The sequence below is a fragment of the Sinocyclocheilus grahami genome, unplaced genomic scaffold, assembly GCF_001515645.1.
Source record: "Sinocyclocheilus grahami isolate Dianchi unplaced genomic scaffold, SAMN03320097.WGS_v1.1 scaffold710.1, whole genome shotgun sequence".
NCBI classification, from domain to species: Eukaryota; Metazoa; Chordata; class Actinopteri; order Cypriniformes; family Cyprinidae; genus Sinocyclocheilus; species Sinocyclocheilus grahami.
The window spans coordinates 648438-663366 of NW_015505889.1; the positions used below are offsets into that span (position 1 = coordinate 648438).

At 37.5% G+C, this 14929-nt stretch overlaps 1 protein-coding gene across 3 annotated transcripts in view; it reads right to left on the reverse strand.

Annotated features, from left to right (window-relative positions):
- ambra1a (autophagy/beclin-1 regulator 1a) overlaps positions 1-14929 on the reverse strand; it is a 91511-nt gene that overhangs the window by 57454 nt on the left and 19128 nt on the right. For all 3 annotated transcript variants that reach the window (XM_016244198.1, XM_016244199.1, XM_016244197.1), the window contains one exon: positions 2388-2498. In XM_016244198.1, coding sequence (XP_016099684.1) covers positions 2388-2498 — 111 coding nt within the window. The remainder of the gene's footprint in view (positions 1-2387; positions 2499-14929) is intronic.

Sequence of the window (14929 nt, forward strand, 5' to 3'; positions counted from 1 at the left end):
AACATTAAAAACAAGCAGGGCTATAACATAACCCATTAAAAAAACCTCATGTTTACACCGCACGTGAGTGGCGCAATCCGACAAAAGACAATAGAACCCAGTGATGTTGTCTACACTGGATGCTGCACGATGCGACGCACCACGATCCCCATCAGTAAACTGATGCCTTGTTCTATTTATGACGAACTGTACTGACACTACGTTCAGATGATTTGCAACTGTAGTGTCAACCAGTGTAGACAGACTTTTAGCGCAGCGGGGCGCGGCAAAACAACTGTCGCCGCGTCTGGTGTGTAGACAGTCAAACAGCGTCTGATCTATTACAAATAATAATTTATATATATAAAAAAAATCCTAAAACAACGGCATTACAAAATGGAATTATAGACTAGAAAAGATATTTACACTTGCTCGGTCCAACGTCCATGACACTAACTGCGGAGTTGGCAATTTTAATCTCTTAACGCCGAATGTGCACTTGGATGGTGAGATACATGATGGGCTAGTATAAAAAAAAAATGTAATAACTTAAGACCTTTCCAGCATTAAGGCAATCCTGCTTTTTTTTATCATCTTGTCTCAGATACAAATTTGACTGGTAAATGATAAAGAATGATGGCCCCTTTTGCATTGCATATCAGGGATGACAAATTGATAAAAAGACATGCTATTTATGACTAGATGTAACTTTTGATACTTCGCGGTGGCTCTCTGACTGACTTTGCCCTATCAGTGTGGTTCCCATGAAAAAAATTGTGAAGACCACTGACCTACAGTCTTACAAACATTTAGAAACTGTATCCGGTATGATAAGAATGTTATGTTACATTTTATGTTATGTTACTTTATGTTTCATTTTCACTGTTTACAATGGCAGGGTCTGCCATCATGTCTTTTTGGCTTGTTGTTTCTGTTTGCACTTTAACCCCAAGGGGGAAATCCAGAACAAATCCCAGAAGGGAAAATCAAAACAAAATAAAGTTAAAACTTGTTTTGAACAATTTCTTTGTCATCTGCAGATTGATTTTAAGTAGGGAGGGAAAAATCGATTTAAATCATAAATCAAATTTTTTGTGGAAAAAAATCGGGGATTTTTTTTAGGCCATATCTCCCAGCCCTACATTCAATCCATCTTTTTTGGGGGTACTTTACAATTAACACGATAAGCCACTACAAACCATATTTTGCAGGATGTTGTGAAGCCAGAGCTTTTTTTTCAGGATGTTTGGGGCAAAGCTGGGGATTCTGCAAGAAGTGTAAAGGGATTTTCCAAAACAATTGTGCGTGTTTGAATAGCTTTATCAAAAACCTAACAAAATCTTTGTTGTCCTCTAAAACCGCCATTTGACTGAACAGGACCCAACTGGCATTGGGATGTGCAATACTTCTGCATGTGTGATATGCATTGTGCTGTTCTGTGTCTTGTTTCTATTTTGTTTTTTTTACACTCTAACACCAGCACTGTTAAACTCATGTCAGTTTTATTGCCCTGTCTGTTGGAGATCTGAGTATTTGTCTTCGACAGAACTGACAAATAAAACTCTCAATCCTCATTCATCAACAGATCTTCAGCAGGTTGGGCACATCTGGGTTAAGATATAAGTGAAGGCTAAACTGAATTTTATAAGGACGGACTTTGATTTATTTATTTTTCTTACCTTCATAGTGCAACAAACACATGCTAACCTTTGTTTTCTGAGATACTGAAGATTCTCACAGGCTGAACAGATGTTAGTGCCTAAGTGCTGCCAGGTGTGAGATCAAGCCCAGATAACAAGAATCACTCTGCAATCTTGTAATCAGCCATGGGTAATCGCCAAGAGCTTCCAGTAACGCTCATCGTGAGAGGGAAAGAAAGAGAGAGACGGGGAAGAAAATAACTAATATGTGACCAATTTCCTCTCCTGTCCATGGCATCTGCCCTCCATCAGCTGCACTCTTGTGCTCAGTGGAGTGCTCACTCTTACCTTTTCCTACAGCTACTCTATCATGGTGCAGTCTTTCCCCTCACTACGATTTCCTCAACACTGTGGGGCATTGAAGCATTTTGTGTTTCTGTTCGGGTGGATGGGCACATGGCAAATATTAAATCTCAGAAAGAACACGTGCCTTTCTGGAAAATCCCCCACCAAACTCCACTGGAACCAGGAGTGGGTTCAAACCTAATCCTATTTTTTATCGATTATTCTGCTGTTCATATGCAAAACCTAGTCATAACCAAAACCAGGCCTCTTAGACTATGATCTGACATGTGACTAAACTTAAAAGACTAATCTTTTAAAGAAAGAATCACGATATACTAATACATTAAACCCCCCCATCACTCATAGATAATATGACAGTCTATTTGTCATTAATGGCTTTGATGCACCCCTGCAACCACTCACCATTACTGATCTCAGGCAAATCATATTTGGTGAAGTCCCACCACTGGAGACGATACGTTGTGTTAGCTATGTTGCTAGCCACTGCAGATTGACCGTCCCCAATTACAGCACCTTAAAAAAGAAAAAAGTCACATGTTACAGATACAGCAATTAAAGAATTCATCAACCAGTCAATATTTCTACGTAAACAGGCTGATAATGCACATTCCATACAGTACCATTCAAAGGTTTGGGGTCAGCCATTTTTTTTTCAGTAAGGATGCTTTGAATTGATCACAAAGTAAAGGTTACAAAAGATTTCTGTCAAATAAATCCTGTCCTTTTGAACTTTCTATTCTTCAAATAATCCTAAAAATGGATCACGGTTTCCTACAAAAATATCAATAATATTAATATTATAACTAGGGGTGCGCCGATTGATTGGCTACTGATCACTATTTTTGAACTTTCTATTCTTCAAATAATCCTAAAAATGGATCACGGTTTCCTACAAAAATATCAATAATATTAATATTATAACTAGGGGTGCGCCGATTGATCGGCTACTGATCACTATTGGCCGATAATCGCTTTGGGATGTTTGATCGGCGGTCTCTAAAAAGGCCAATCTAAAAAAAATGATCTCAAGCTGTGAGAGGTTTGGCACGACATGCAGCAGCAGCACCGTCTCAGTCTGGCCTGGGTGAAACAATTATAATGCTGAAAGTAAGGTACTCACCTTCATATATCTTAATTAAATAACTTGTAAAGTTAACAGCGTGAGTGAATCATCACTCTCTCTATATACATATATATGCAAATTTCTTCAAATCACCACACATCGTGTCTGTCTACAAGAGAGCTGCACACTGCACAGTTGACACAGGAATTGTCACTTGCACAATCGAGGCAGTGTCACAGTCACAAAATCGTCATCGTAAAGTTTATAAATTGCATTACTTTTTAATTCTTGCCAGTGTTTAACCATTCAGAGCTCGCACGCTCTCCTGGAGACCGTGCGTTCATGCACACTCGCAGCGCACACACATAATGCCAGGTTCACATTACTCCGTTTGCAGTGCGAATGTGGTGCGTATTTTTTCTGCGCTCATGTTAACAGATTAATAAAGCGTGCACACTGCACACAGTTGATGTCCAGCAGTGCGCTTCAGTAGCGGTGTGTCTGCAAAAGTGCAGAGATCGTTTCCGCACAGAGTCTATTGCTGCACTGCAAGCGCTGAATTAAAGTAACAAAAGTTTACTTTTTTGCAGTAAATATGTACATGGATTGACACGAAAATGTAGTAATTACACCATAAATGCATATTATTAAAGTCTACTGTGTTTCACAGTCAACACATATGGCTTTTTGGCTAGGTTTAAAGGAAAAGGAGCACTTTTAGATAAAGAAGGCAATAATAGATGGCACTTGTGGAGGTAGGAAAACAAAGTTCTTTATGAACCACAGGAATGCTTGTAATAAAGATTTCAGTGCAAAAGGAAAGGCTGACCATTTATGTCAATGGTAAGTTTGTGATAAGGTAAGAAAAGTATTTTAAATGTGTTGCCACTTGCTTGAGCAACTTAATATATAAATCTAAAGTAAATGCAAAAGTAAAAAGCATTGAATAATGTGTTGCTTATATTTATTGTGTTTAAACATGTCTGTGATAGATTGTATTACTGTACTGTGTAAAAAAAGAACTGCAATGCCGAAAAAGCATTTTCAGTGACAATGTTTGGATTTGAAATCAAAACAATGGATAACTGTTGTGTTTGTGGTAAACAGCCATGGATCAGTAGCGGACTCCTGTGTGAAAGCTGCTTTTCCTCTCACAAGAGTCACCTAAGAGGGGAATTCCCCCCATTTTCAAAAATGAAATTCAGGCCTGAATAAATGTCTAAAAATCCTGATTGGAATATCACTATAAATAGTTATAAATGATAAAAAAGGCGGCTTTAAAAAGATCGGTATCGGTAGATACTGCTTTCTGTGATCGGCCTCAAAAATCCTAATCGGAGCACCCCTAATTATAACTGTTTTCAATATTGATAATAATCAGGAATGTTTCTTGAGCAGCAAATCAGCATATTAGAATGATTTCTGAAGGATCATGTGACACTGAAGACTGAAGTAATGACTGTTAAAAATTTAGCTTTGCCATCACAGGAATAAAATGTATTTTTTAATTTATTGAAATATAAAATTTGACAATATTACTGTTTTACTCTATTTTTTTATCAAATAAAATGCAGCCTATGAGCATTGAAGATTTTTCAAACTATTAATAACTCTTACCAACCACACACTATTAAATGGTAGTGTACATCTGACCACAACAGAAACAGCACATTACAAGAACAAGGAAAATCTAACAGCATTTGACTAAAGAGGCTCTACTGTGTTTTGTTGCGGTTTACAGGGCATCTCTGAGTGCAACCCAAGGCCTGAACACAAGCAGAACACAGAAAAATGTATAACATGGGCCCTACTAAGACTGGTAACACCAGGTTAAACGAGAGCAGACGAAAGTAACGTATCAAATAGTGGAGATTTTCCTTATTTTGTCTATCTACAAATCCTCTTCTGCATCTAATTTAGACAATAACAGTTAAGTTTTGTTTTGCCTGAGGAATCTCCTCTATCTGCGATAACTTGTTCCACGAAGAGTCCTTCAATGGTTATATAAACTATACCGCACTCCGGGCACTTAGCAAATCAGACAACACACTCACCACTGAATTTAATACAGGTCTCTGTCTGCAACATAACTCTTCTCTGAGGTAAACAAGTGTAATAAAGATTTCAGTGCAAAAGGAAAGGCTGACCATTTATGTCAATGGTAAGTTTGTGATAAGGTAAGAAAAGTATTTTAAATGTGTTGCCACTTGCTTGAGCAACTTAATATATAAATCTAAAGTAAATGCAAAAGTAAAAAGCATTGAATAATGTGTTGCTTATATTTATTGTGTTTAAACATGTCTGTGATAGATTGTATTACTGTACTGTGTAAAAAAAGAACTGCAATGCCGAAAAAGCATTTTCAGTGACAATGTTTGGATTTGAAATCAAAACAATGGATAACTGTTGTGTTTGTGGTAAACAGCCATGGATCAGTAGCGGACTCCTGTGTGAAAGCTGCTTTTCCTCTCACAAGAGTCACCTAAGAGGGGAATTCCCCCCATTTTCAAAAATTAAATTCAGGCCTGAATAAATGTCTAAAAATCCTGATTGGAATATCACTATAAATAGTTATAAATGATAAAAAAGGCGGCTTTAAAAAGATCGGTATCGGTAGATACTGCTTTCTGTGATCGGCCTCAAAAATCCTAATCGGAGCACCCCTAATTATAACTGTTTTCAATATTGATAATAATCAGGAATGTTTCTTGAGCAGCAAATCAGCATATTAGAATGATTTCTGAAGGATCATGTGACACTGAAGACTGAAGTAATGACTGTTAAAAATTTAGCTTTGCCATCACAGGAATAAAATGTATTTTTTAATTTATTGAAATATAAAATTTGACAATATTACTGTTTTACTCTATTTTTTTATCAAATAAAATGCAGCCTATGAGCATTGAAGATTTTTCAAACTATTAATAACTCTTACCAACCACACACTATTAAATGGTAGTGTACATCTGACCACAACAGAAACAGCACATTACAAGAACAAGGAAAATCTAACAGCATTTGACTAAAGAGGCTCTACTGTGTTTTGTTGCGGTTTACAGGGCATCTCTGAGTGCAACCCAAGGCCTGAACACTCAAGCAGAACACAGAAAAATGTATAACATGGGCCCTACTAAGACTGGTAACACCAGGTTAAACGAGAGCAGACGAAAGTAACAGACAAAATAAGGAAAATCTCCACTATTTGATACATCTACAAATCCTCTTCTGCATCTAATTTAGACAATAACAGTTAAGTTTTGTTTTGCCTGAGGAATCTCCTCTATCTGCGATAACTTGTTCCACGAAGAGTCCTTCAATGGTTATATAAACTATACCGCACTCCGGGCACTTAGCAAATCAGACAACACACTCACCACTGAATTTAATACAGGTCTCTGTCTGCAACATAACTCTTCTCTGAGGTAAACAAGGAAATGTCAGGCTGTCCTCTTCAGTGCTCAGCCCTGTCACCATAATTACAGAAAGGAGGAGGGAAGGCTTTGGCCGAACCGTACACTTAGAGGTCCATTTGCCAGTAGAGGGTCGATCCTGGGCCTGGCTAACAGATTAGATTTGCCTGTTATGACCTGGACTCAAGGAGACGTAATGCAGACATAAATATCTATTACACAGCTTCCCCCAGCACTCTGCTGTCTGCCCATTACAGCCCACAGACACCCAGGTGCAGCGAGCTGGCATTCAGACAGGCTTTCAGGAGCTGCTCTAACAGCCATGGACTAATGAGCTGGAGAGCTTCTCTCAGTATAAAAGACCCTTTGGGAACCGGAATGCTGCGGACTTTACACTAACCCTAACCTGAAATTCAACACATCTGGTCTTGGTGTTATTCTACTGTTAACACTGGACATGTTATTATGAAAACTACATTTTTAGTTAAAATAAATAAATAATTTTTTTCTCTCATAAAAGTTTTGTAATATTATGCCTTTACTGTCACTTTTGAACAATTTATTGCATACTTGCAAGTAAAAATAATAATTTCTTACTGGCCCCGAACTTCTGAACAGTACTGTAAGTTTTGGCCATATCGACAGAGACGGAGATCTTAAAGAGAAAATAAGGGAGAACCGAATGATGGACAGAACTGAGACGAGTGAGTTGACTGAAACTGAATCATCAGTTTTTTTACTCTCCAAAGCGCAGGTCAACAACAGGGCAAATCATCAGCCCAAAAACATGATTAGGATGAACAACACAAACACATCCTTGTGACACAAAGTCATCTACAAAAAACAAAGGACATAATTAATAATTTTACTGTTACACGGTTTCATTTTAGAGACAATCTGGAGGAGTGGAACAGATGAGGAACAGACTGAGTTTACAAGAATTAGCTACACTTAAATGGCAAATTTATAAAAAACAAAAAACAAAAAGGCACTAAGGCGGAGGTGAGGGATTAAGTATTTATCATCTGTCACAGTGCAGTTATGAGCTAAACCTTTTTCACGACCATCGTTTTCCTCATAGACGAACAACAAATTGCCTTGAAAAATTGAACTTATGGGGGTGCTGAGTGCTTAAGGAGAATTTTACAAGGTGGACAGAGGCTGTAGACACTGGGGGATACATTCATTTACATTTTCCAGTCATTTACATATTCACAGATTTAAAATAAAGAGGTATTTAAAAACACTCAGTTTAAAAGTTCACTGCTACACCTTGTTTGTTAAAAGGAGAGTTCATCCAAAGCATGAAAAATTGGTCACCCTCATGTAATTTGAAACCTGTATGATTTTTTTGTCTTGTGGAACACAAAAGAAAATATTTTGATAGAATTGTAATTTTTTTGGTAAACAATCCCTTAACACCATACTACTGCTAATAATAATTTATATATTAACAGTCAGTGTTCACAGTTTTGTGACGTGAAAAACTAAGCCAATTTGATTTTTACATATTTTTCATCAATAAAATATTATTGATGCTTTATCCATATTCATTCACTGTAACAATTCTACTGGAAGACATATTGACAGTAATTTGATGACATATGATTCTCTTATTCAAAAACATATCTTCAATTTACCGTCCTGAGAGAGAGAATTAAACAGACTAACTGAAATTAAATTAAATAAATAAATAGGTCACCCTCATGTAATTTGAAACCTGTATGATTTTTTTGTCTTGTAGAACACAAAAGAAAATATTTTGATAGAATAATTTTTTTGGTAAACAATCCCTTAACACCATACTACTGCTAATAATAATTTATATATTAACAGTCAGTGTTCACAGTTTTGTGACGTGAAAAACTAAGCCAATTAGATTTTTACATATTTTTCATCAATAAAATATTATTGATGCTTTATCCATATTCATTCACTGTAACAATTCTACTGGAAGACATATTGACAGTAATTTGATGACATATGATTCTCTTATTCAAAAACATATCTTCAATTTACCGTCCTGAGAGAGAGAATTAAACAGACTAACTGAAATTAAATAAAATAAATAAATTAAAAAAAGAGCATGAGGGATAAGTTAGCACTATATTGTATATAATCTTATAACAACATTAATGATACTTAAACTTGCAATCAGATGGCCAAATGTAATCTTGTAAGGCTTTTATAAGCCTAATATATAGACAGCTGCAAAGAGTGAAAGTGAGTGAGTGTATTTTCTAGGAGGCTGCTCTGTCAGGTATAGTTCAGGAAGAAGAGTCAGCCACAGGTGGATGAACAGTAGACAAACCACACACACTAGCTCAAATAGTCTCAACCAAAATGCTCAAAAATTCATGTCATATTCTCTTAATGTTAGGATTCACTTAATATTGTGTGAGCCTCAAAAGCACTGTGTCAGATGATCAAATGGTTCTGTTACACTAGGCAAATACCATGGGAGATAATTCGAAAGTTTGGATGATTAGCTTAACAGGTCTCAGAGTCTTGGCAGGATCAGCACTTCCCGCCCTGCTGGCAGATTAAACTTCTGCTCAACACCAATTACATTCTCAGCACTCACAGACACAGGCAGTTAGCACCAAGGAGGTCAGGCCTGCACCTTTTCACACAGAGCAGGAAAGCTGTTACAACCGTTAACTAGTAGTCACCATTCCAGCTGGCATGACTAAGCAATGCAATGTTTTATGGAAACAGTTCAGCAGCACAGTATGCCATAATGCTGTGTCATCTGGATAGACTTGGATTGAATGAACAACAGATCCGACAAGCTGTATCCTCTTTCGTTTCACCCAGAGGCTGTCACTCTCAAAGGACAACAGTATCAAAAGGGATGAAATGCAAATATCATTTGAAAATGAACTCTTTTTTTTCCTGTAGATCAGTTAATCAAACATGTTGACGCTTCAATCTGGCAAATCCTCAGATAAACACACACACATACACTACCCACATACCCTAATATTTCTCAACCGTATGACATTTCAACAAGCAATTATATTCACTTAAAGCAACCGATCGTATCTATTTTGTAAATGCATGTTATAAATATTATTGTGAATAATTCCTCAATATCTGCTTCATGTTTTAAATTAAAACAAATTCAAAATAAAATTATATATTTATATTTATGAACCCTAAGGTAATGCAAAAAGCATTTTCACCGTCTTATTTTGGTTTCCATTAACTATAGTTGGACAGTTTGAAGTTGAGTGACAAACCACCAAAACAATCAAATTCTCATTGAAAACAAATATAATCATTACACAAAACACATTCTGGAAGGCAGAAGGGGAAGAAGAGGAGAATCAAGAACACAGGCCAAATACAGTCCATTAATCAATTTATACAGACCTTTGATTGCTTTAAAGATCACGGAACTGCCTGATACATGAGAGTGCTCTATGTACAAAACTCTGTGGTGAAATCAAAAGCACTCAAGTGGTCAACAATTGCCAAGCCAGGGGCACAGCATGCTTTTAGCTTCCAACGGTCATAGTTCAGCTACTTGCCAAACATGACCCAGATCAGCATAAGCACACATATTTGATCAAGTCTCACTCTATCAGATGTATTTATGCAAATAACTTGACTGTTGACTTGACACCAAGCATTAAACTGTTGCAGCTCATTTGATCAGAGTGTGTGCCGTAAAAAGTGTTATCGGGAAGCCCCACTGAACCTGCATACATATAATGTTTGGTTCTATACAGCTATACGAGTCATTCTTAAGCTTGAACATCGTTAAATATTTTTTTTAATTTACTGATTGATGATCATGTGTAGTGTGTGTGTATATATATATATATGTATGTGTGTGTGTGTGTGTTTGTATATACAGTATGACAACTGAAGACAAATGAAGTCTGTCTATCTTCCCACTGAGCATATTAGGGGTGTTTAGTTTTGTTTCTCATGATACCATTTCAAACTTAAAATGAAAATGCCATAATCTAATAACTACTTTGCAAAATGTTGGCCCTCCACTAAAAATTTTATTTGGATTTCAACAAAGTAATTGAAGATCCCTGATTTTAGGGTGGAGAAATAAGTGCACAGCAAATCTACAGAGAGTGAGAGAGAAATCCTGGATATGTGGAAAGTTGTGTCTTAAAATGTGGGTATTTGTGCTCTGTGCTGTGGCGCTTGTATAAGGTTGTCTGAGAGCAGTTAGAGAGAGAATTCTTGAAGAGGGGGAATGTGTGCTGGTAATTGCCTCAGTTTGGATATTTGCCCTGGGGTTCAAAATAACAGTCCTCACCTCTCATCTTAGAACAAGGGCCAATCATACCTCATGGCTATGCAACTACCCTCTGCAACACAATATAATAAGAGTCCACAAAACAACCCCTATTACTGAACTTTATTCCCAACAGTGATTAATGGATGCTGAGTAAAGTAATTCACTATTTAAAAACTGAAAAATTCAATATGATTAGTTCACCCCCAGTGCACTTGACAATTACAAAAAAACTAGGTAAAGTACTGATTTAACAATAATTCACAGTTAATTTATGCACATAACTCATCTTGCCACAGAACAATTGACCATAATAACTGTTTCAACACTGCCATATACACTCCCCTCCAAAACTATTGGAACAGTGAGGCCAATTCTTTAATTTTTGCTGTAGACTGAAAATATTTGGGTTTGACATCAAAAGATGAATATGAGACAAGAGATCAACATTTCAGCTTTTATTTCCAGGTATTCACATCCGGATCTGATAAACACAACTTAGAAGATAGCACCTTTTATTTGAACCCACCCATTGCTCATGTAACCAAAAGTATTGGAACAGATTGACTTAAACTAGATTAAAGTGAATAAGACTTAATATTTAGTTGCCAATCCTTTGCTTGCAATAACTGCATCAAGCCTGTGACCCATTGACATCACCAAACTTTTGCATTCTTCTTTTGTGATGCTTTTCCAGACTTTCACCACAGCCTCTTACAGTTTTGGGGGGTTACTCCCTTCAGTCTTTTCTTTAGCAGGTAAAATGCATACTCTATAGGGCAGGGTTCTTCAAATCTTGCCCTGGAGGGCCAATGCGCTGCAGAGTTTAGCTCCAATCCTGATCAAACTCACCTACCTGTGATTTTCTAATGATCCTGAAGACATTGATTAGCTTGCTCAGGTGTGTTTGATTAGGGTTAGAGCTAAACTCTGCAGGAAAGTGGATCTCATGGGCCAGATTTGAGGATCCCTGCTATAGGGTTTAAGTCTGGAGATTGACTTGGGCAGTCTAAAACCTTCCACTTCTTGCTCCTGATGAACTCCTTTGTTGCATTGGCACTATGTTTTGGGTCATTATCTTGCTGCATGATGAAGGGTCTCCCAATCAGTTTGGTTGCATCCTTCTGTAAATTGGCAGACAAAATGTTTCTGTAGACTTCGGAGTTCATTTTGCTGCTGCCATCATGTTTCATCATCAATTAGGATTAATGAGCCTGTCCCAGAAGAAGCGAAAGCCCCAGCCCAAGCCATGATATTACCTCCATTTTGTTTCAGATGAGCTTGTATGTTTGGGATCATGAGCAGATCCTTTTTTTCTCTCCGAACTTTAGCCTTTCCATCACTTTGGTAAATGTTAGTCTTTGTCTCATCAGTCCATAACACTTTGTCCAGAATTTTTGAGGCTCATCTCCTATTCTTCTTGCTAATGAGTGATTTACATCTGGTGTAACCTATGTACTTTTGTTCATGAAGTCTTCTGCGCTTAGCAGGTAAAATGCATACTCTATAGGGCAGGGTTCTTCAAATCTTGCCCTGGAGGGCCAATGCGCTGCAGAGTTTAGCTCCAACCCTGATCAAACTCACCTACCTGTGATTTTCTAATGATCCTGAAGACATTGATTAGCTTGCTCAGGTGTGTTTGATTAGGGTTAGAGCTAAACTCTGCAGGAAAGTGGATCTCATGGGCCAGATTTGAGGATCCCTGCTATAGGGTTTAAGTCTGGAGATTGACTTGGGCAGTCTAAAACCTTTCACTTCTTGCTCCTGATGAACTCCTTTGTTGCATTGGCACTATGTTTTGGGTCATTATCTTGCTGCATGATGAAGGGTCTCCCAATCAGTTTGGTTGCATCCTTCTGTAAATTGGCAGACAAAATGTTTCTGTAGACTTCGGAGTTCATTTTGCTGCTGCCATCATGTTTCATCATCAATTAGGATTAATGAGCCTGTCCCAGAAGAAGCGAAAGCCCCAGCCCAAGCCATGATATTACCTCCATTTTGTTTCAGATGAGCTTGTATGTTTGGGATCATGAGCAGATCCTTTTTTTCTCTCCGAACTTTAGCCTTTCCATCACTTTGGTAAATGTTAGTCTTTGTCTCATCAGTCCATAACACTTTGTCCAGAATTTTTGAGGCTCATCTCCTATTCTTCTTGCCAATGAGTGATTTACATCTTCTGGTGTAACCTATGTACTTTTGTTCATGAAGTCTTCTGCGAACAGTAGATTGTGATACCTTTACTCCTGCCCTCTGGAGGTTGTTGCTGATGTCACTAACAGTTGTTTTAGGGTCTTTCTTTACAGCGGTCACAATGTTTCTGTCGTTAACTGCTGATGTTTTCCTTGGTCTACCTGTTCGGGGTCTGTTACTTAGTACACCAGTGGTTTCTTTCTTCCTCAGGACATTCCAAATGGTTGTACTGGCTGGGGCCAATGTTTGTGCAATGGCTCTGATTGATTCTCCATCTTCTCTCAGCTTCACAATTGCTTGTTTTTCACCCATAGACAGCTCTCTGGTTTTCATGTCAGTCAGATGTTCCAATACTTTTGGTAACATGAGCAATGGGTGGGTTCAAACAAAAGGTGCTATCCTCTAAGTTGTGTTTATCAGATCCAGATGAAAATACCTGGAAATAAAATGTTGATCTCTTGTCTCATATTCATCTTTTGATGTCAAACCCAAATGTTTTCAGTCAACAGCGAAAATAAAGGAATTGGCCTCACTGTTCCAATAGTTTTGGAAGGGAGTGTACATGGACTTTGTTTACATCACAGCTGCAACATATTTCACCCAAAAATGAAAATTCTGTCATCATTTAGTGGGCATATTTCTTTCTTCTGCAGATAATTAAGGTCCAAACGATACTAGACCCTACTGATTTTCATTGTTTGGAAAAAAAATAAATTAAAGTAGCCTATCTTTCACAGAAGAAAGTCAGTCATACAGATTTGGAATGACATAAATTACAGAATTTGTTTAACAGTATAAAAATAAAGGAGAGGAGAAACGATACTAGACCCTACTGATTTTCATTGTTTGGAAAAAAAATAAATTAAAGTATCTTTCACAGAAGAAAGTCAGTCATACAGATTTGGAATGACATAAATTACAGAATTTGTTTAACAGTATAAAAATAAAGGAGAGGAGAGGCTGAACGATTGCTGCTCTGTAAAGTGAAGCCATGATGTGTGAGTTGGAGAGGGTTTGAAGAGGGGCATTTCTGAACCTCGTATCACACACTGCAATTAGTGTGGGCTGAAGATGCCTCTCTGTGTGGGAGAGAGAACGAACGCTGGTGTGCAAAAGCGAGAAACAGCTCTGTGGACATTTGTATTGTGTTGAATTGGTGCAGGATACGTAGGGAGTGGGATCTGTGAAGTAAGGGACATCCACCCTCACAAGCACTCAAAAGATGGCTGACCAAAAATAAATAAATAAATAAAGTTGCTCCTGAAAATAAGAGCTGTGCATGTTGTTTCCAAAATATCTGATTTTTTTTTTCTGCTTCCATATTATACATCTAGTAATCTACTATTCATTCACAACATCTGTTTGATTCTTCCGCACTTCTGGAAGTTGTTGACTATATGTAGATGCTCAGTGGCATATCCGATGCAGCTGGCAGCTGGTTTCAAGACAACTTTTTTTTAATAACCCTGCAATGCGGGCATACAGGTATATAATGATGTATATTTCGAGATTATCTGGTGTTTAGAAAGTAACTTTAGTTGTATTGAAGTGTAGGTTTGGTGTATGGGACTTAAAGAATAGGAAATACAAAACCATAGCGGTTTGGGTCAAGCAAGGTAGAAAACATGTATAATAACAAGTTAGCTGAAACAATATTTCCACAGCTAATACTTTAGTTTCAGCTGCATATGGTTAATATTGAAGGGGTAGTTCACTGAAAATCTCATCTGAAATTGTTTAGTAAAAAAAAAAGGAGTCAAAACAACTTCAGTGTTACATGCCTTCTGAATCCCTACAATAGCTTTGTGCTAATTATACACATTTGGGGCAACAAGAGCGTGAACAGATGACGACAGAATTTTTTTTTTTCAGTTGAACTACCTCTTTAATGCAGAAAAGTCCATGCTAATATAACTGCTGTTAAAGCGCCCCACTGAGAGCCCTCCTAGCCAAAATAGCAGGGCGAGTGGGCGAATAAGCACTCGTCATTGACCTGACACATGACATTACACAAACATTT